General features: G+C 43.8%; 1 protein-coding gene across 1 annotated transcript in view; it reads left to right on the top strand.

The window, feature by feature from the left end:
* Positions 1–20,853, top strand: part of DNALI1 (dynein axonemal light intermediate chain 1) — a 45,653-nt gene that overhangs the window by 3,063 nt on the left and 21,737 nt on the right. Inside the window, exons 2-4 of the mRNA XM_066574848.1 lie at positions 2,788–2,921; positions 4,879–5,048; positions 7,540–7,718. Of these exons, the coding sequence (XP_066430945.1) occupies positions 2,788–2,921; positions 4,879–5,048; positions 7,540–7,718 (483 nt within the window). The remainder of the gene's footprint in view (positions 1–2,787; positions 2,922–4,878; positions 5,049–7,539; positions 7,719–20,853) is intronic.

Below are 20,853 nucleotides of genomic sequence, written 5' to 3' on the forward strand. Positions count from 1 at the left end.
GTTGCGGTATTCCGTGGAGGATCTCCGCCGCAGGAGCCGCACACAAATCTCCACCGGTCAGCCTAATCTAATAGATAGGCTGACCACAGAGAATCGGGGCAATTCGCTGCATGCTGCGATTTGCCTGCCGCAAGCGGTGAATAACAGTGATTCTCCGCTCGTGGACACGGGGCCGGCGCTTTCCATAGCAATGCTATGGAAAGCTTCAGCCGGCGTGATTCCGCCGGCAGTTTACCGCCAGTGAAATCACACCCGTGGACAGGCACCCTTATTAATTAAACTTTTTTGGTAGTTTTTCATGGGTCCAGTGGGAATGGGACGTATAAAGACGGGACTTCTACTTCTCCTTCCTCCTAGATCCACTCCTGGCTTTGGCTCAAATAACTGAATCACAAAACTGCATTTTTCTAACAAACTCTGTGTGGCAAAACAGTTAGTCCACATCATATACAGCAAGACGTGGTCAATTCTGCGCCAAAATCTGTAGTCACACTGTGGATTTTGATGCAGAATTGAAAATGGCTTTAATTCTGTTGTCCATTCCGAATCAAAATTTACCCTGAGGGTTTTGTAGTGAAATTTCGCAATTTAACCCCTTCATGACCAGCCTATTTTGTACTTGAAGGACCAAGAGATTTTTATCATTACAGTGCAAGAGCCGTAACTTGTTGACATAGCCATAACAGGGAAGAGGGGGGGGGGGGGGGGGCTAAGAGTTGTATTTTTTAATTCCACCACTCTGGAAAACTTATACTGTGTTGTATAAGGCCGCCTGCACCCGAACGTGTTGGATTCCGTACACGGCTTTCCCGGCTGGCGACCCCGTGTACCTGACATTTCTCTTCTCTTTCTGCACTGCGGATGGCTGTGGCGAGTCGCCGTCAGACATGCACAGTACAGAAATTATTTATTTATGTTTATTTTTCCGGCACTGTCGCTAGGCAATGACACAGGTACCCGCGACCAATACACAATGTTAATTACGGACGGGCCGCTGGTCTAATGGCTTCCATTGACTTCAATGGAAGCTGTCCGTGTGGACACAGCACTAAAATAGAGCATGCTGTAAATTTTCCTCCGCTCACGAAAACCGCAATTGGTTTCTGCGAGTGTGCAGGCAGAAGTGATTTTCCATAGCATGCTATGAATCGTATTTGCTGCAGATCCGAGGTGCGGACGCCAAGCGCGGAATCCGCAATGCAAGTCCATGCGTGTGCAGGCAGCCTAACTTAATACATTTTTAGGGGAGGCGAAGGTGGAAAAAATGTCCAGAAATTCGAGTTTTGTTTTTATGGTATCTACCAATTAGTAAAACTAACATGATAACTTTGTTATCTGGATCAGCATGATTACTGCAATACCAAGTTTATATAATTTATTTTTACTACTTTTGCACAATAAAGACATGATTTTAAAGCAAAACAATCTGCATCAATATTTTCACTGTCTGGGTCATTCCGAGCGTGGTAATACCTGTTATGTGTTGCTCTTTTTAAAACATCTTTTGGTATTTTATCCAATTAAGGGCTATTTCAGACGACTGTATATCGGCTCGGTTTTCACGCCGAGCCGATATACGGTGTCCTTGTCTGCAGGGGGGGGGGGGGGGAGGATGGAAGAGCCAGGAGCAGAAACTGAGCTCCTGCCCCCCTCTCCACTCCTCTCCACTATTTGCAATAGGAGGGGGCAAGATGGGGGCTGAGCTAAGTACCATGATCTTAGCTCCGCCCCCCCCACCCCCCCAATTGCAAATAGTGGCGAGGGGCAGGGAAGGGGCGGGAGCTCAGTTCCTGCTCCTGGCTCTTCCATCCCCCCCGCAGACAAGGACACCGTATATCGGCTCGGCGTGAAAACCGAGCCGATATACGGTCGTCTGAAATAGCCCTAAAATGCATTTTTTTTGCAGAAAAATACATAATTTTTTAAAGGATTTCTAATATTTAAATCGACCTTTATGGGACTTTTTTTGACACTATTGTTTAGTCTCTCAAGGGGACTTAAAGATGCAATCATTTGATTGCTAGGATAGTACACTGCATTACTTATGTAGTGCATTCTAAACCTGAGAGAGCAGCTTATTAGATTCTGCCAGAGACAGGTTTTAATAGACTGAGTTATATAGTAAACATAGAGGCATTTGTCAGGCTTCCAGCTGCCATGTCAACCCTTTGGTACCTTGCAATCGCATTGCAGGGTGCTGATGGGTGACCGGAGGAGCCCCCTCTTCCTGTCATCTGCTTACAGGCTGCAGTTGCTATTGATTGTGGCATGCAAGGGGTTACAATGCCGGGATATGAGGTTTCTCCTCTCCTGGTGGTTAGAGCAGAAGCCTGGCTTTCAGTGATCAGCCAAACCACCGCCTTATAAAGACGTATTTGTAGGTTTAAAGCCCATTATTGAGGTCAATAAAAAGGCTAATAGGCCATCACTAAGGAGTCAAGCTGCATCTTTTGGTGCATATCGCAGGCTAATTCTGCATAAAAGGGTTTTCCTCTTTGGTCAATCTCCTTTTGTTAGAAGGACACCCTGAAGATAAGCTGATCATGGGGCTGCCTGGTATTGGTGCCCTTTTTAGTCTCTTTCCCCCAGAGTACCTCTCTGCCTACACATAAGACACCTGTTGGCTGAGGAACCCCACTGGTCTCTATATTTAGGGACCTCATGTCAGGAAGTGTTGCAGGATAATTTTCCATTTTTTTTTAAAGAAACCACCTTTCGCATTATCTCAATGAAAATATGTATGTGAGATAAATAGTCCTGTAAGACATTTCATTACATCTCTCACAGTCTCGTGCTCTGAAAGCCGTTCCTCAGCAAACCATTACATCTGCTCCGGTACCGCCTCCTCCGAAGCCCAAATCCCCTCCTCTAGATGCAGCTAAGCCGGCAGAAGAAATTTTAAATGCTATCCTACCACCAAGGTAAGTTATGTACTGCAGGTAAGTCCCAAGAGTGCTCGTACTATCATCAGCCTATCGGTTAGCTTTTTTTTTTACTTTGACACTTCAAGGACTTTTCACCCGGGAAGGAATACAATGCAGGACGCACCGGTGCCTGTAATTCCACATCCGAATCTGCTGTTAGACCTTCAGATCCTGGTATGGAATTACACAGTTTTGGATTTGACTGGGTTCTGCAGCATAATTCTGTCCCCTGTGAAAGGACCCAAAGGCCACGCTCACAAATGCAGTTTTTACCGCGACGTTTTGAACACCACGGTAATCGCCGTATAATGCTCGCCTTGATTTCAGTGGGGCCTCGCAAACATGTCCTCAAACATGGCGCTTTTTAACACCACGATTTTCAAGTGCCGTCTGCTCTATTTTGCAGCGTTTTCATGCTTTTTAACGCACCTCATCACCCATCACGACGGGGAGCGTTAACAATTGCTGTCATCTGAAAACAGCACTAAAAATCGCTGCAAAATACCGCAATCAAAATCACAGCGTTTTGCCGACGCTGTGTGGGAGTGGCCTAAGAGTCTAAGGCTTAGATGCAGCTGTAATGAAATGTCTCCTTCGTTACCCCATTAGTGTAAGGATGTATCTCTTATTGTACCTCCATAGCCATTTGATTTCTTACGGAAGATACAAAGGGTTTTTTGTCAACATGTCGTCTGCACCCCAGAAACATCTCCAGAATCTGCCCTTTTCTCACTATGGATACATCAAAAACTCTTATTGTCACCCTTATCCACTGTTGGCTTAACCACTGCAACTCACTACTGATCTTTTTTTCGCTAACTAAACTCTCCTGCCTCCAATCCATCCTAAATGCAATAGCCAGCCTCATCTTGTCCAACCACTACACTTTTGCCTCCATCCTGTGACGGTCACTATACTGTTTCCCTGTCCAATACAGAATACTATATAAACTGATCACTCTCCTCCATAAAACTCTCCACAGTGTTGCATCTCCCTATAGCTGTGCCCTCCGCTCTGCTAATAACCTTAGGCTAATGGTCCTTTTATATGGGACGAGCTGTTGGGCAAGCAATGTCCAACACTCATCCTAGTGATGCTCGATCCTGTACTGTTACACAGGAGCAAGTATCGCTGGCATCACACACAGTGCGGCCAGCATGGAAATGGGGCAGCCGGGGAGCGTTCTATCCCCACCGCCTCCATTCACCGTAGGCAGACAGTTGTTCAAAAATGACCAAGTGATGTTTACACTGAACGGCTCATTCAGTTTTCTGCATGCAAAAACTAAACAACTGAACAATTCTCGTTCTGTCGCTGCATTTATTTACACAGGAATTTGAACGATTCAAAATGATAATCATCTCGTGTAAAAAGGCCATTAGCTCCCCTTTAATCCAAACCTCCCACTCCCGTCTCAAAGATTTCTCCAATGCTGCACTAGTTCTCTGGAATGCACTACCCCAGACAATCATGTTAATTCTCAACGCCCACATTGTTAATCATGCCTTTAAAGGGAACCTATCACTTTGGACGATCGTGCAGGTTTTTGTGCGCATAAGTACACTGCGTATTTATGCGGAAAAAAAAAAAACACAGAAGGGCCCATTGTTTTGTTGCGCAAATACGCAGTGAACATGACGGTTTTCTGCATGTTCACTGCGTATTTACACTGGACCATTCACTTCAATGGCCTGTTTCGGTTCATAATACACACCAATATAGGATATGCTGTGTTTTTTTTCACGCGACCAAACGTCACGTGAAAAAACACGCACACGTGAATAAACCCATTGAAATCAATGGATTCTATTCACTGCGTAATACGATGATCAATGAGCCCTACGGAACAACCACTTGTTTAGGATTTCCTTGAACTCTGATGCTACTCATAGAATTGTTGGTACCTTGTGAGATGTGAAGAATGCACTCCGTATAATACTGTTCCTTCCAACAGAGAATGGATGGAGAACAGTCAGCTGTGGCTGCAGCAGGTGTCCAGCACCCCCAGTACAAGGATGGATGTTGTGCACCTACAGGAAGAGCTGGATATAAAATTACAGCAGAGACAAGCCCGCGAGACGGGGATCTGTCCTGTGCGCAGGGAGCTCTACTCACAATGCTTCGGTCAGTTGGTCACTCTTCCACTAAACCGCTCTACAGTACAAGACTCTTACATATTACTCAATAAGTCTGTTTACACCTGCACCGCCGCTCCATGCACTTCAGTGGGACTGCTGGCGATAGCTAAATTGGCAATCCCATTGAAATGAATGGAGAGTCAGCGCATAAGCTGGATTTCTGCTTCATTCACCTTCAGGCCCCCCATTTTCAGGATCAGTGGGGGTTCAAGTTACTGGACTCCTACTGATCAGCTAGTTGTCCTCCATCCTGAGGCTAGGGAATAACTTGTTTGGTGGGACAATCCTTGTAATATGTAATGTTATTTTCAGTAGCATGTCATCTAGTGTTATAGTGAACACTTCATTGTGCTTTTATATGTGTGTGTATATATATATATTTATAAATTTATAGTGATTGGCCACTTTATGAGAGATATCCATCTAGTAGCACCTTGGTCCTCCGTTGGCCTTCATATTCGCAGCATTTCATCATGGCATAGATCCCTCTAGGTGTTGACATCAATGTTTGGGAAAATTGACCAATGCAGAACGGACAGCTTCTTGCAGTTACTGCAAATTAGATGGAGGTACTGACATGCTCTGAACAGCAATCGGGAAGAGTTCATCAATTCATGCTGGTTGCACCAAATTCCTACCCTTATATAAGCATGGTGTAACAGAAATCTGTCTCCATCTGACCAGGCAAGCACTAGTATTGTATTCAACTGCAATTTGTTTGACCCTGCACCTCCTGTTCATCAGAACGATTCTTCATGTCCTCATGTGACCCACTTTGCCGATTCATTGTTTCCAATCGGTCTATATTGTTGACACCAAGGAAACCCCACAAGGTTGGCAGTGAACTCCTGACTCCAGCTGGTCTGCCACCAATGACCATACTTTGTTAGAAGTTGGTGGGATTGCCCGATTTTCCCATTCTGATGTGGATTCATATGGAAACTGGTCCATAGGAAACTTCCTTGCTTGATTTTCTGCTGCAGTCTGGGGTCGTGTGTCTAATTTCAAAACAGGGAAGCTGCAATGATGAAAGGGCAGGTGTCTCTCATAAAGTAGCCTTTTTAGAATATTATTATTTATTTTTAACGCGCCATTAATTCCAAGGCTCTGTACAAATGAAGAATTGGGTTAAACTACATTTCACTACATATAAGCCACAAATACGTTATCTAAAATAACCACGTTACATATATAAACAATAAACATCCAGTCAATGACTAACACATTGATATGAAGGGAGAGAGGACACTACCCACGAGGGCTTACAGTGTACAAGGGAGGAGACAGTAGGTGAGGGTAGAAGGTGCTCATCTGGAGGCAGCGGGGTTACTGTAGGTTGAAGGCTTGTCTGAAGAGGTGGGTTTTCAGGTTTAAAGGGTTTCTCAGGTGGTGGAGAGTATGATGGGTAGGGTAGGAAGTTCCAGAATACAGCTGATGCATAGGAGAAATCCCAGAGATGATTATGCGAGGAGCACATATGGGGGGAGTAGAGGAGGAGGTCTTGTAAGGACTGGAGGTTACGAGTAGGGAGGCATCGGGATATTGGATCAGAAATGTATGGAGGGGACATTTGGTGGACAGCTTTGTATGTCATTAATAATAGCTTGAACTGGATTCTTTGGGTAATAGGCAGCCAATGAAGGGATTAGCAGAAGGAAAGGCAGGAGAGTAATCGGCGAAGAGGTGGATAGGCTGGGCAGCGATGTATGTATCACAGTTGAAATCTGTCCATGGGGCGCATTCACTTGTCACTGATTTGCTGCAGACCTGCAGTCGGTTTTACCCTTTCAATTGAATTAAAACTGAATGGGTGAAATCTGTTGCAGAGCCGCACCAAATCTGCAGTAAATCAGTGATGAGTGATCCCACCCTAAGGGCTTATTTAGACGACCGTATATCGGCTCGGTTTTCACGCCGAGCTGTTATACGGTGTGCTTGTCTGCAGGGTGGGGGGTGGGGGGGTGGAGGATGTAAGAACCAGGAGCAGGAACTGAGCTCCTGTCCCCTTTCCACTATTTGCAAAAGAAGGGGGCGAGACGGGGGCGGAGCTAAGTACTGTCGCTCCTGGCTCTTCCATCCTCTCCCCCCCTCCCCCTTGCAGACAAGTACACCGTATATCGGCTCGGCGTGAAAACCGAGCCGATATACGGTCGTCTAAATCAGGGGTCCCCAACTCCAGTCCTCAGGGACCACCAACAGGTCATGTTTTCAGGATATCCTATGGTAAGAACACCTGTGGCATGGGCTGAGGCACTGATGATAATTACATCACCTGTGCAACACTGAGGAAGTCCTGAAAACATGACCTGTTGGCGGTCCCTGAGGACTGGAGTTGGGAAACACTGGTCTAAATAAGCCCTAAGAGCACTTTCAGATGGAACGTGGTATTATGTGCTGAATATTCCACAAATTGCTGATATATATTCCATCCCATGTCAATGCACCCTAAATTTTTTTGTTTTGTTTTGTGCTTCTAGATGAGCTTATCAGACAGGTGACCATCAACTGTGCCGAGCGCGGGGTTTTACTCCTGAGGGTGCGGGATGAAATACACATGACTATCTCTGCATACCAGACGCTTTATGAAAGTAGCGTGGCTTTTGGAATGAGGAAGGCCTTACAGGCAGAGCAAGGCAAATCGGACATGGAGAAAAGGGTAGGTTACGTGTCGGCGGTGATACACTAATATATCAATTGCTTTATATCTAAATCTATTTAGGATATAAAAACAACTAATACAAATGTAACTACTTTTTTTTGTGATACCACAGATCCCTGAAAATAAGACCCTGTCTTATATAAATTTTTGCCCCAAAAGAGGCACAGGGTCTTTTTTTGGGGGGGGGGGGGAGGGTGTTATACTCACCTAGCAGGTGCCGTCCAGGTCCCTCCGGCTGGTCTCCGGCGGTCCAGCAGGTTTCTGTGTAGTCCTCAGTGCTGACAGAACCTCTTTTGCTGGTAACAGGGCTTGAATACCCCGCCATCAGCAAGAGATTGCTCTGATTAGTTTGTGAGTGCTGTGACTCAGCCAATTAGAGCCACCGCTCGGTGAACCAATCACAGCCATTCATTTACACATTTTTAATTATTAAGTGCTTTTACATTCATATTTTTGTCCCCTGCTTATGATGTAATAGATGACGTATTCGACCCCTTGAGAAACCAGAGGAGGAAACGCGCGTTGGGGCTCAGGAACACACTATGGGTATACCTGTAGTCACTAGCATAACTATAGAGGATGCAGTTGCACCCGGGACCAGGAGCCTTAGGGGGCCCATAAGGCCTCTCTTATACATATAGAGAGCCCAGTACTATGAATAAAGCATTGTAGTTGGGGGGATCTGTTACAGGTTTGCATTGGAGCCCAGGAGCATCAAGTTACGCATCTGCGTTAAGGGGTTATGAGAAGTTGGGGGGCCCCAAGATAAACTTTTGCACCCGTGTCCATGAGCCGTTATCTACGCCCCTGCCTGTAGTCCTCCTTTTTCTTTATGCATATTGGGATTAAAATATTATATATATATATATATATATATATATATATATATATATATATATATATATATATAAGGACTGACTACTTCTATGTATTCTTTATACCATATATGTATTGGCTTCTCTAAATATTACCAGTTTGTGTGTACCTGTTTTCTATGGACACTGCCTACCATGTTTATAGAAAATGTTAATAATTTTGAGGTCTAATAAAATTGTCTTTCCTGTGGCTGGCCGGTGACCCTGCCTACCTATCCGGATTCTTCTTTATCTGCACTGCGGAAGCGCCGTCCATCACGCCCCCGCGCATGTGCAGTACAGACAAAGCCGCACCGTCGCTAGGCGATGATGCGGATCCCGCAGCCTTTCCACAATCATGATTGTGGAAGGCCCACGGGAAGGACGGCTTCCATGGACTTCAATGGAAGCCGTCCAGGCCGAAACCACACAGAAATGGAGCATGCTGCGATTTTTCTGCTGCAAGCGGAAATCGCAGTTGATTTCTGCACGGGTGCAGAAAGCAGTGGTTTTCCATAGGAGGCAATAGGCAGTATTTACTGCGAAATCCGGGGGCAACCGCCGGCCACGTATTCCGTAAATCAAATCCGCCCGTGTGCAGGAGCCCTTATGCTCCTGTGTCTTGTGTGTTGGACTTAGTGGTTTGGTGTGACTTATACTTATACACAGACTGTATTTGTGATTAGGGTTGCTTCCCTTTATTGCGTTTATATTCTTGTATGTTGCCTTTCTCTCTTTGGTAATGCAGTCTAACACCACACTGCTAGGTTGACCGATAGGCCCTATGAGAACAATGCGGTGTTAAGCTTTACTCCTCTTCTCCTCCAGTCTACAGCTGCATTGTCCCATCCTAGAAGGGTTACCACAGGCTCCCTGACAACCCATTAAGTATGAAATTGTATGCTAATTTGAAAGGAGGGGACACTTATTTCACCATGCTATTTAGAGATGTACAAGTGCAGTCTGCCTGAGAGGTAAAGTAGGTTTCCTATGCCAGGATACCCATCTACACTACTTAATTCTATACTTGGTGCTAATAGTTGCATAAAATCAAGAACACTACCAGGCAATCTTCATAACAATAGACTGGGTCATACTGAAGATCCTATGGCTGTACATTGTCGCACTATTAGGGAATTTCATGTTTTCAGCAATTTTGTTCGGCCATCAACTATGAGTGCTGTGAAATGGAAATATCTAGGGACCACTGTAGTTTAGCCTTAGAAATGGTGGGTCACAGAATAGGACCGCTGTGCCCTTAAAGGGGTTATTTAGAGAAAAACTTTTATTCATTAAACACAGTGAATGAGCACAACAGTCACATGCTTAGATCACAACTGCCCCAAAGTAAAGGGGGACTGGCAGTGACTTAAGCGTCGGGAATTAAACAGGTTCATTTATTGCTGTAAGGAATAATTGACGTGCTCATATTTAGTTTTGGTCCATGAATACGCAGCATATTAGCAGACCAAAATAGAACACTATTAATGCTTATTTAAACACTGGTAATCATTAGAAAATTACTTTAGTAGTGTTTCTGCTACATGTTCGTCACACACACCGCACACAGCTCTACTACATGTGCGTGTAAAACACACACCGCACACAGCTCTGCTACATGTGCATCACATACACACCACGCACAGCTGTGCTACATGTGCGTCACACACACACCACGCACAGCTGTGCTACATGTGCGTCACACACACACCACGCACAGCTCTGCTACATGTGCGTCACACACACAACGCACAGCTCTGCTACATGTGCGTCACACACACACAGCGCACAGCTCTGCTACATGTGCGTCACACACACACACACCACGCACAGCTCTGCTACATGTGCGTCACACACACACACACCACGCACAGCTCTGCTACATGTGCGTCACACACACACACACCACGCACAGCTCTGCTACATGTGCGTCACACACACACACCACGCACAGCTCTGCTACATGTGCGTCACACACACACACCACGCACAGCTCTGCTACATGTGCGTCACACACACACACCACGCACAGCTCTGCTACATGTGCGTCACACACACACACCACGCACAGCTCTGCTACATGTGCGTCACACACACACACCACGCACAGCTCTGCTACATGTGCGTCACACACACACACCACGCACAGCTCTGCTACATGTGCGTCACACACACACACCACGCACAGCTCTGCTACATGTGCGTCACACACACACCACGCACAGCTCTGCTACATGTGCGTCACACACACACACCACGCACAGCTCTGCTACATGTGCGTCACACACACCACGCACAGCTCTGCTACATGTGCGTCACACACACACACCACGCACAGCTCTGCTACATGTGCGTCACACACACACACCACGCACAGCTCTGCTACATGTGCGTCACACACACACCACGCACAGCTCTGCTACATGTGCGTCACACACACACACCACGCACAGCTCTGCTACATGTGCGTCACACACACACACCACGCACAGCTCTGCTACATGTGCGTCACACACACACACCACACACAGCTCTGTTACATGTGCGTCACACACACACACCACGCACAGCTCTGCTACATGTGCGTCACACACACACCACGCACAGCTCTGCTACATGTGCGTCACACACACACCACGCACAGCTCTGCTACATGTGCGTCACACACCACGCACAGCTCTGCTACATGTGCGTCACACACACACACCACGCACAGCTCTGCTACATGTGCGTCACACACACACCGCGCACAGCTCTGCTACATGTGCGTCACACACACCGCACACAGCTCTGCTACATGTACGTCACACACACCGCACACAGCTCTGCTACATGTGCGTCACACACACCGCACAAAGCTCTGCTACATGTACGTCACACACACCGCACACAGCTCTGCTACATGTGCGTCACACACACCGCACAAAGCTCTGCTACATGTGCGTCACACACACCGCACAAAGCTCTGCTACATGTGCGTCACACACACCGCACAAAGCTCTGCTACATGTGCGTCACACACACCGCACAAAGCTCTGCTACATGTGCGTCACACACACCGCACAAAGCTCTGCTACATGTGCGTCACACACACCGCACAAAGCTCTGCTACATGTGCGTCACACACCGCACAAAGCTCTGCTACATGTGCGTCACACACACCGCACACAGCTCTGCTACATGTGCGTCACACACCGCACACAGCTCTGCTACATGTGCGTCACACACACCGCACAGAGCTCTGCTACATGCACGTGTGACACACACACACGCACACACTACACTGAGCTCTGCTACATGCGTGTGCGACACACACACCACACACACATGTGCATGTAGCAGAGTTGTGACACACACCACACACAACTACCGCTATGCTAAATTTATAACCACCTTTGACACTTTCAACAAAAGGTTAAATTCTTTAGAGTATTTGTGTGTGACTGGGAAGTATGAGACATCTATAGTACAGATAACACTCTGGCCTGGTGACCCCCTAACACTAATTCAGTGACCATAAAACCTTCACCTTCAGTGAACTATTTAAATATTTATTTCTCTTCTCTTCCTGTTGTACTATTCTTTTAAGTGCAAATTAATCACACCATATCTGTGCCTTACCATAAGTATGTGTGTATACATATATGCATTCCATTAAGGCTAAGGAAGAACCCTGAGTAGGTTCACAAGCTCGCTATAACAGCATGTATTTTTGGTAGCCATTAAAAGGTATCAAATCTACAAGATTACTTGGTTTCTCTTGCTGGGAACAATCACATTTTGCTCTACTGGCTAACACCGTACCAAACCTTTTTCATGGTACTTTTAAAAAAATTCTTATGACTGTGTTTCAATATTCCACTTGTATAAAAAGTCTGACTTTGGCTTGAAGGAATGCTGCCTTTCACTAGGTGGCACTGTGGAGGATTTATTCCATCTCCCTTATTTGCATATTACCCAGAGGAGCGTGCATGGCCATTTGAGTCTCCTTACTTAGTTTATAGTTGCTCTCCCTAAGGAGAAAGGATAGTGTTTTGACCCCCGTCCCAGGCCTCTCACTAGCAAAGCCAGACTCCTACTGTACACTGATGAAGGGCAAAAACCCTGAAACAGCTGTATGTACATGGAATCTGGCTTTGCTTGTAATTCCCGGTCATTGTAACAAGGCTTGTATAAAAAGTCTGACTTTGGCTTGAAGGAATGCTGCCTTTCACAAGGTGGCACTGTGGAGGATTTATTCCATCTCTTACGCAGAGGAGCGTGCATGGCCATTCGAGTCTCCTTACTTAGTTTATAGTTGCTCTCCCTAAGGAGAAAGGATAGCGTTTTGACCCTCAATATTCCACAGAAACATTTAAATAACACATCTAAAAGCCCTGAAGTAGCAAACTTTATGAAAAGCAAAATTTGTGTCAGTCTCAAAGCTTTTGGCCACAAATGGTATATATATTGCTACATATAACATTGCTATAGCACAAATTGCGTGTTGTATGTTTCAGTTCTAATAATGTCCACTAGATGGTGGCAAAGTTTGCCCAAAACTTCCAAGCAGTTGAATGCTTGACTGCACAGATTTACATTAACAATTTGGCAACTTTAGCATTTGACAGGCTGCATTTACTGTTCAAAGAATACACTTCAGACAGCCCTTCACTATGACAGACTGTTTTGAATTACAACACCAGTGTGATGTCTTGATAGAGTTATGCCAATAGGTCTAATTGCATCTACTTAACTAGCCCCTCCCCATAAAGTCCCAAACTGTGGCGGAAAAGAAAGTACTTGCAGCTAATCGGCAGTGATACTAGCATCACTCCAATAATGTAGTGTAAAATGCAGCTCCACTAGTTCAGTCAGCCATCAAGCATTGTCTTGAGCAGTGTTGTATGTTCTATATTGCCACTAGTGTTGCTCATTAGCTTATGATGTTAATAGAGTCCACTTACCAATTATTTTTTCTTGACATTATAATAAAAGTTATCCTTCTCTATTCTAATCCCAATTTCAAATACATTATAGTGCCTGTGAATAGGGTAATTCAAAGAAATGTCCAGTTGTAAACTATTGATGTCCTATTTACAGGATGGGTCATCAAATACTAGATCAGCAAGGGTTCCACCACCCAGGACTGTCGCTGATGAGCTGTATGCCATGCTGAAGCGCTTGAGCACCGAGCTGATTTCTTCCAACAAGTAGATAGCTCCATTCCAACTACAGTGGCCAGGCTTAGTATTGCAACGCATTCACTTCAATAGGAACTTTGTAATTCCAAGCCTGGCCACTGCTTCCTGCAGAAATCATCGCATCACATGAGTAAGCAGCTGATCAGTGAGGGTCCCGAATATCAGACTTAACCGAACTACTATTGATAGCTTGTCCCAAGGATAGGCCATCAATAGTTTATAACTGGACAACCTATTTGACCTCTCCCCTCCCCCCTCCTTCTCCAGACAGTTTAGGACCATCTCTGTTCATTCTTCAGGCCTTATAGTTTTGGATGAACAGAGCTCGTTCTATTGTAACTAGCTGTAGCTTTTGTTATGTAATGGCTATTGACAAGCTTTTGACAAGACTCATGTAGCCCTTACAGAACAAGACCTACAGCCATTTGAAATTGGGTCGAGAATACTAAATTTACAGTTGTCAGTTTACTGTGTGTGCAAAGCAAAGAGGGAGATGGGAGGAGCAGGCTGCAGAGAAGCTTTGTGATCCTCCTGTATATCTCCCTGTCCCATGGAGGGGCTGACATAGACTTTTCTTTATGTTATCACTCTCACCTCGTCACCCATCCTTTGCTCTCTGATTGTCACATGTTGGGGGTCTTCTGTTCCTGAAAAGAAGTTAAAAGATGAGCACTTGCTCATTAAATCTCTCCTCTACCCTTTAAGTTATGCTGACTGCAGCATTTAAATGTTTTTACAGAAAAATATAAAGGTTTTTTTTTCCCCGTTAACAAGGCTTTAACTATTGAAAAACGTAAAAAAAAAAACTATGCATAACTAGTATTGCTACATCCATAAGAACCCGTACTATAAAGTATTAGTTTTATCCAGCGCAAGTAAATTCAGTTAAAAACCTAAAAAATAAAATGCCAAAATAGCAGCTTTCTGTTCATCTTGATTCCTCAAAACAGTGATAAAAAAAATTATCCAAAAGTCATATATCCCACAAAATGGTGCAAAAAAAACCCATTTTAAATCGTCCTGCAAAAAAAAGCCTCGTACAGCTTAATAAAACGTTCTGGCCTTGGAATGTGGCGCCACAACAAAAGTCTTTGTTAAAAAGTTTATATTGTGAAAAAACATACTAAAACCTCTATATATTTGGTGGTGTCATAATTGGAATGACCCGTAGAATAAAGTTAATACAATATTTATACCACACTGTGAGCGCCATAAAAATAAATCCCAATAAACAATGGTGAGATTCCGTACATGTACCCAAAATTAGTTATTGTAAAAACTAGAACTTGTACTGCAAAATACAAGGTGTCATACAGCTAGAACTAGACCCCAATCGAACCCCTCCTGCAGGAAGTCCAAGATGAGTGGCATATCTGGGGATAATGACTGAATGTCTCTCTCCTCGCACCAGGAATTAAACCTTCTCCATACTTCAAAATAAATCTTATTACTGCTGTCCTTCCAGCTTAACAGCATGGTTGAAACCACCTTCTTAGATAGTCCTTTGCCTAATAATACAGATTTTTCAGAATCCATGCCAAGAGGCGCAGATTTTTTAGGCCCGGATGCGTCGAGGGACCTTGAGAGAACAGGTCTGGAATTTTTGGAAGTATAACTAGTTGCTGGACACTCGTCATCCTCAGAATGAAGAACCAACTCCTCTTGGGCCAGAATGGTACTATAATAATCAGTGTGCACTCCCTTCAGAAACTTCTGTAAAACTTTTTAAATGAGTGGGAGAGGGGGAAATGCGTATGCCAGTCCTCAGCCACAGTCCTGGGATGGTGCATCCACAGATAACAGATGATCCCCGGGATTGGGGGGGGAAATTCTTTACCTTCTTTCTTCTGGTGGCAAATAAACCTATTTCTGGAACCCCCCACTTTTGTATCAGTTCCTGAAACACTGACTGGGAAAGGACCCAGTCCCCTTGATCTATTTTGTGGCAGCTGAGAAAGTCTGCTCTTATATTCTGGGAGCCTTTCTGGTTGGTGGCTGATATGGATTTTATGTGGTGTTGGGCTCAGAATTTTTTTTGTGCCCCCCTGGAGGTTGACATATGCCACTGCTGTGTTGTACAACAAAACCTTTAAGTGTCATTGTTTGGTCAAGTCTTCCGAGTTTTAAAGAGCCCTCCAAATCGCATATAACTCTGGGCAGTTTGATTTCTGACTCTCTTGGACCATCTTCCCAGAAAATACCTTTATCTGAGGCACTGGCATCCGTTGTGACTTGTATGGCCTTGTTTTAGAACCACTCTACCCCCTTGGAGAGGTTTTGGTCTGTAAGTCACCACTGAAGGGAGCTCTTTACCGCATTCCCTATTACCATACTTTTGTCCAGCAAGGACAGTTTCTTGTCCCATGATCACAGGATTGCCCCCTGCAGGACTTTGGTGTTGAAATGGTCCCACGCTACTGTGGGAATTGAGTAAGTTCTCACATGTAGGAAGGATGTTACAGTGGCCTGAAGGTCCAGGGCTCTGTCTGCCGGCAAAAAGGAACTCTGTTTTATGGAGTTTAGGATCACCCTCAGGAACTTTTTTTCTTGACTGGGATACAGATCGGATTTTTCTCAAATTATAATCCAGTTTAGCTGTTGAAGTAGCGGAACATGACTAGGATATGGTCTTTTAAAAGACTTTTTTTTGTCTGATCTATCACCAAAATATCATCGACGTATGAGATCAGGAGGAGGGATCTTTTCCTCAGAACTGACATCGGCTCTGCCATAACTTTGGTAAATACACGAGGAGCCGATGAAATCCCGAAAGGGAGACACCTGAACTGGAAGTGTCTCACCTGACTGTTTCTCCTCAACGCAAACCTTAGGTGCTTCTGGTGATCCTGAAGTATTGGCACATGAAAATATGCATTGCTGAGATCTATTGTGGCCATGAAGGCCACCTTTTTATATCAGTTTCACTGCAGAACTCACGCCATCCATTTTGAACTTTCTGTAGACTATGAAATTGTTTAGCGGTTTTAAATTTATGATAACTCTGTATTTCCCAGAAGGTTGCTTGACCAGGAAGAGTCCTTTCTGAGTCTCTAATGGGGGTACTGAGACTACCGCACCTAGCTCCAATAACTCTCCGATGCCCCGTGCCAGTAGATTTTTCCGAGACCTGGGCCCTGATGCAATTATGAATCTTTGAGGTGGGGGAGAAATAAATTCGATTTTGTATCCTTCGCCAGTTATTTTTGTTATCTAGGGGTCCCCACTAAGAAGGTTCCACTGTTGCACAAAGCACTGCAACCTTGCACCCACACTGATTGCATCATTGTTTCTGTCTATAGGACGGTCCTTGGTTGGGGTTAAAGATAAAGCCCCTTCCTTTGCCCCCTTTGGGATAACTCCACCTACCCATTTTCTCTTTGCCGCTGTATGTTTCTTGCTGAGGGCCAAAAAAAGGTTTTTCTTTTCAGTTTCTCTTCTGGAAACTCCTTCCTTTTATCCAAGGCTTTTCCAAAATATTGTCTAACTCGTGATCAATCAAGAACTGCCCATACAATGGCAATAAGCAGAGCTTGTTTTTAGATGAGATATCTGCCGACCAGGAATGTAGCCAAAGAACTCTCCTGGTGGTGTTGGAGAGTACCACCGTGTGGACTGAAAGCCCAATGGTCTTCAGTTGCATAAGCTAGAAAACATGTTATCATTTTTAAAACTGGCAAGGAGTCTAGATTTTCTTTCCTTGGGGTTCTCTTCTGGATATGTTTCTCCAGCTGTTCTAAACAGACAGTTTAAGGTTCTTGCCACACAGGTGGCTGCCCCCCCTGGCCTTTATAGGCATGAAGCTGCTTCCCATGTCTTTTTAAACAAGCCATCCACCTTTCAATCCCTAGTATCTTTGAGTTGAATGGAATCCTCAAAACTATAAGGTTCTGTGTTTTGCCACCTTAGCCACTGGAATATCCACCCTAGGTACGGACTCCTAGGTTGCAGAATTCTCCTCAGAGAAGCGATACCTTCCTTTTAATCCCTGCAGAAAAAAACCTCCGTCTGGTTTGTTCAACTCTTTTTTTATGATTTTGTGGATATTACTATGGACCGGGAAAGTGTGTCTCTTTTCCCTAATCCACCGAAAACTTTATCTTGGACTGATCTCTACTTCCTGGGCTCTTCTAAGTGTAGCTCTTACAGCCTTTATCAGTTCCTCTTTATCCTCCAAATTAAACAAGAACTTTCCTCATCCGAGGAATCTTGAATCAAACTCTCATCGTAAGAGAAAACTAGACTTCTCTCTGTTTCCTCCACTACTAGCTCTTCTGCCACTTTTTATTGAAGAGGAAGTGTTGCTGCCCGTGATTCAGACAAGGCAGAGAGAACCTCATCCCTCACAAGTAGCCTAATATCCGACATGAACCCTTCCGACTCTTCCTTTATAACCGAAGTAATGCAGGACTTTCATAACGGTTTAGTATAGGGGGGTGGTAGCTTTATCGTGCATGCATCGCATTTTCGGATTTTTACACTCGCAGAAACTGAAGATTTTTTGTCGCCCTAAATGGGTAAACCAAAAGGCAACATCAACAAGGGTTTCTCAGATATTATAGGCTTACTTATCTTACTTCATTGGGCCCCGTTGTGCATACAGATATAAGATTAAGCCCACAATGGGTATGTTTCTGCACACAGGACAAACTGGGGTATTCATTTTGAGGTGTAAATCCTCATTTTCATGTGCACTATAGAAAAAAAACCTGCATTTAAAATGACATTTGTAAAAATATGAAATTTTTTTTCTACTCTAAATTGCATTAAACAATAAAACAAATGTGGGGTCAAAGTACTCATGACACCCCTCAGTAAATATATATTAAGGGGTGTCGTTTTTAAAATGGGGTCATTCATGGGGGTATCTATCATTTTTCAACCCGTGAGCCTTTGCAATCTTAGCTTGGTGTAGGAAAACAAAGTGGTCCTCAAAATGTTAAAAATGAATGTTACATTTGTACGTCTCCTAAATGGTTGAAAAAACCCCCACTAAAGTTGTTCAAACGTGCGTCCAGAATAAAGTAAACAGATGGAAATATATATCTTATTAAAAATCTGTACAGTATGTTTGCACATATTTGAGATATTGCAGTTGAAAATGTGAAAAATAATTTTTCTAAATTTTCCCAATTGTCACTTTTAATAAATATACACAAATTCTATTGGTCTAATTTTTACCACCTAAATGAGGTACATTATGTGGCGAAGAATCATTGTCAGAATTACTTGAATATGCAAAACCTTTATGGAGTTATTCCATTATGTTAAAATGACACGTCAGATTTCCAAAACTTGGCTAATTCATTAAAGAAGCAAACAGGCTTCATCACTAAGGGGTTAAGCTCCTGCACACTGTGGGTGGTGGGGAGGACGACATCAGTCTTTGACCCCATTAAAGCATAACACAATGGCCGTAACACAATGCATGTACTGAACCCTTAAAAGATGCTAAATCTGTAAATCTTTATAGTGTATTTCTAGATTATTTACAATATTTGTCATATAACGTAAGTGGCTGCAAATGCCTTATATACTAAATGTGAGTTGCATTACGTCTTGTGAAAGGGTTGCTTTATTCTCAGTAATGACACTACTTCCTGTATTGTAAATGGTCAAATGTTTGTTTGGCCAACAATTAGACCTGACTTCTCCAAAATTTACATGTACATTTAAATGGAAGGGATCATCTGAAAATTACCTATTATGTAAATCACATCTTTGTTTTAAAACTATTTTTAAAGAATTGTTGCTTTTTTTGCCTAGCACAATCTATATGTAAATAAATATAAATTAAAATCCTGCATTTTCACACTGACCACAGAACCACCTAATAACAGTCCGATACTTCCTGTCCTGTAAAAGAAAACTTTGTAGCAGTCATCTCTCTAACATCAGATAGGATTACACTGAAAGTGTTAAATTCGACCCAGATGTATAGGTTGCATCCTAATAGGACCGATTTTATATATATATATATATACACACACACACACATACATACATATACATACACAGACAGACATTTTTGTGTCATCAGTGTTTGTACTATGGGAACTAGAAAAGGGAAATACAGGAAATTCAAACCTAAACCTACTAATACAAAACAACCCTACTTCTAACCGGGGCGATTGCACTAATGAGGGTGGCTCCACATCAGGACCCTGGGGCAACCCTCAATTTTTCCCTAATGGGGACAGGGAACAGTGGCAAACATGAAGTGATAAATACCTCAGATTAATAAGCAGAACAAAAGCAGAGACACAGTTCCAATCTAGGAGCAACAGATAAGACCAGAAACGCCTCCAAACAAAGTATAACCAGCACCGTTTGTACAGAAGAGCTGCTTTAAATAAGTAAACAATACTGACTGACTGGCTGGCTGAGCTCCCAACTACTCTAGACAGTCAATTAAGCACTTAACAGCAAAGTGTAGTTAATCAAAGTGCTGTGGAATGAGTTGGCGCTATACAAATAAAAATTATTATTATTAATCAGCTACTGACAGAAAATGAACATATGCCGACATGGCGCATCACGTGGGTCGCGGCTGATGCTGCAATGCACCCAAACCCACAACCGTCTACCAGCCACACAGTGACAGAAAAGTAAACGCACATATGTAGACAACACAGCTCATGTCCATTGTGTGAATGGCCCATGAAGCTGCTGTAAAGCATATCACTAAACGCTGTTAAATGTAGCTCAGGCAAGATGGCAGCCCCCATAGTCCTGTATAGACAATGTAATAAAGAGTTCTACTATCAGAAAATAACAGATTAGAAACATGAAACATGTTTCTCTGTCTGGTTTTAATTAGTAAAAAAATAAAGGCTATACATTCCCTTTAAGCAGTCTATAACAATAGAGCAAGCGAGATGACTGGCTGCCAAGCATTCCTCCCAGGGGTAATAATAGGCTCCGAAAGGAAAAATCCAACCTGTTTCCCTTGACAGCAGATTGACAGTGGAATTTACTAAAACTGGCAGCATCCACTGACTTAGATCTGATGTGTATGGATAGCTTTCGCTGCATGATCCCAATCTTGCCGCAGCCCCCTGCTGGTTAAGTGTCTGTACAAAGAATATACTGGAGTTC

Source organism: Eleutherodactylus coqui, chromosome 1, assembly GCF_035609145.1.
Source record: "Eleutherodactylus coqui strain aEleCoq1 chromosome 1, aEleCoq1.hap1, whole genome shotgun sequence".
NCBI lineage: Eukaryota > Metazoa > Chordata > Amphibia > Anura > Eleutherodactylidae > Eleutherodactylus > Eleutherodactylus coqui.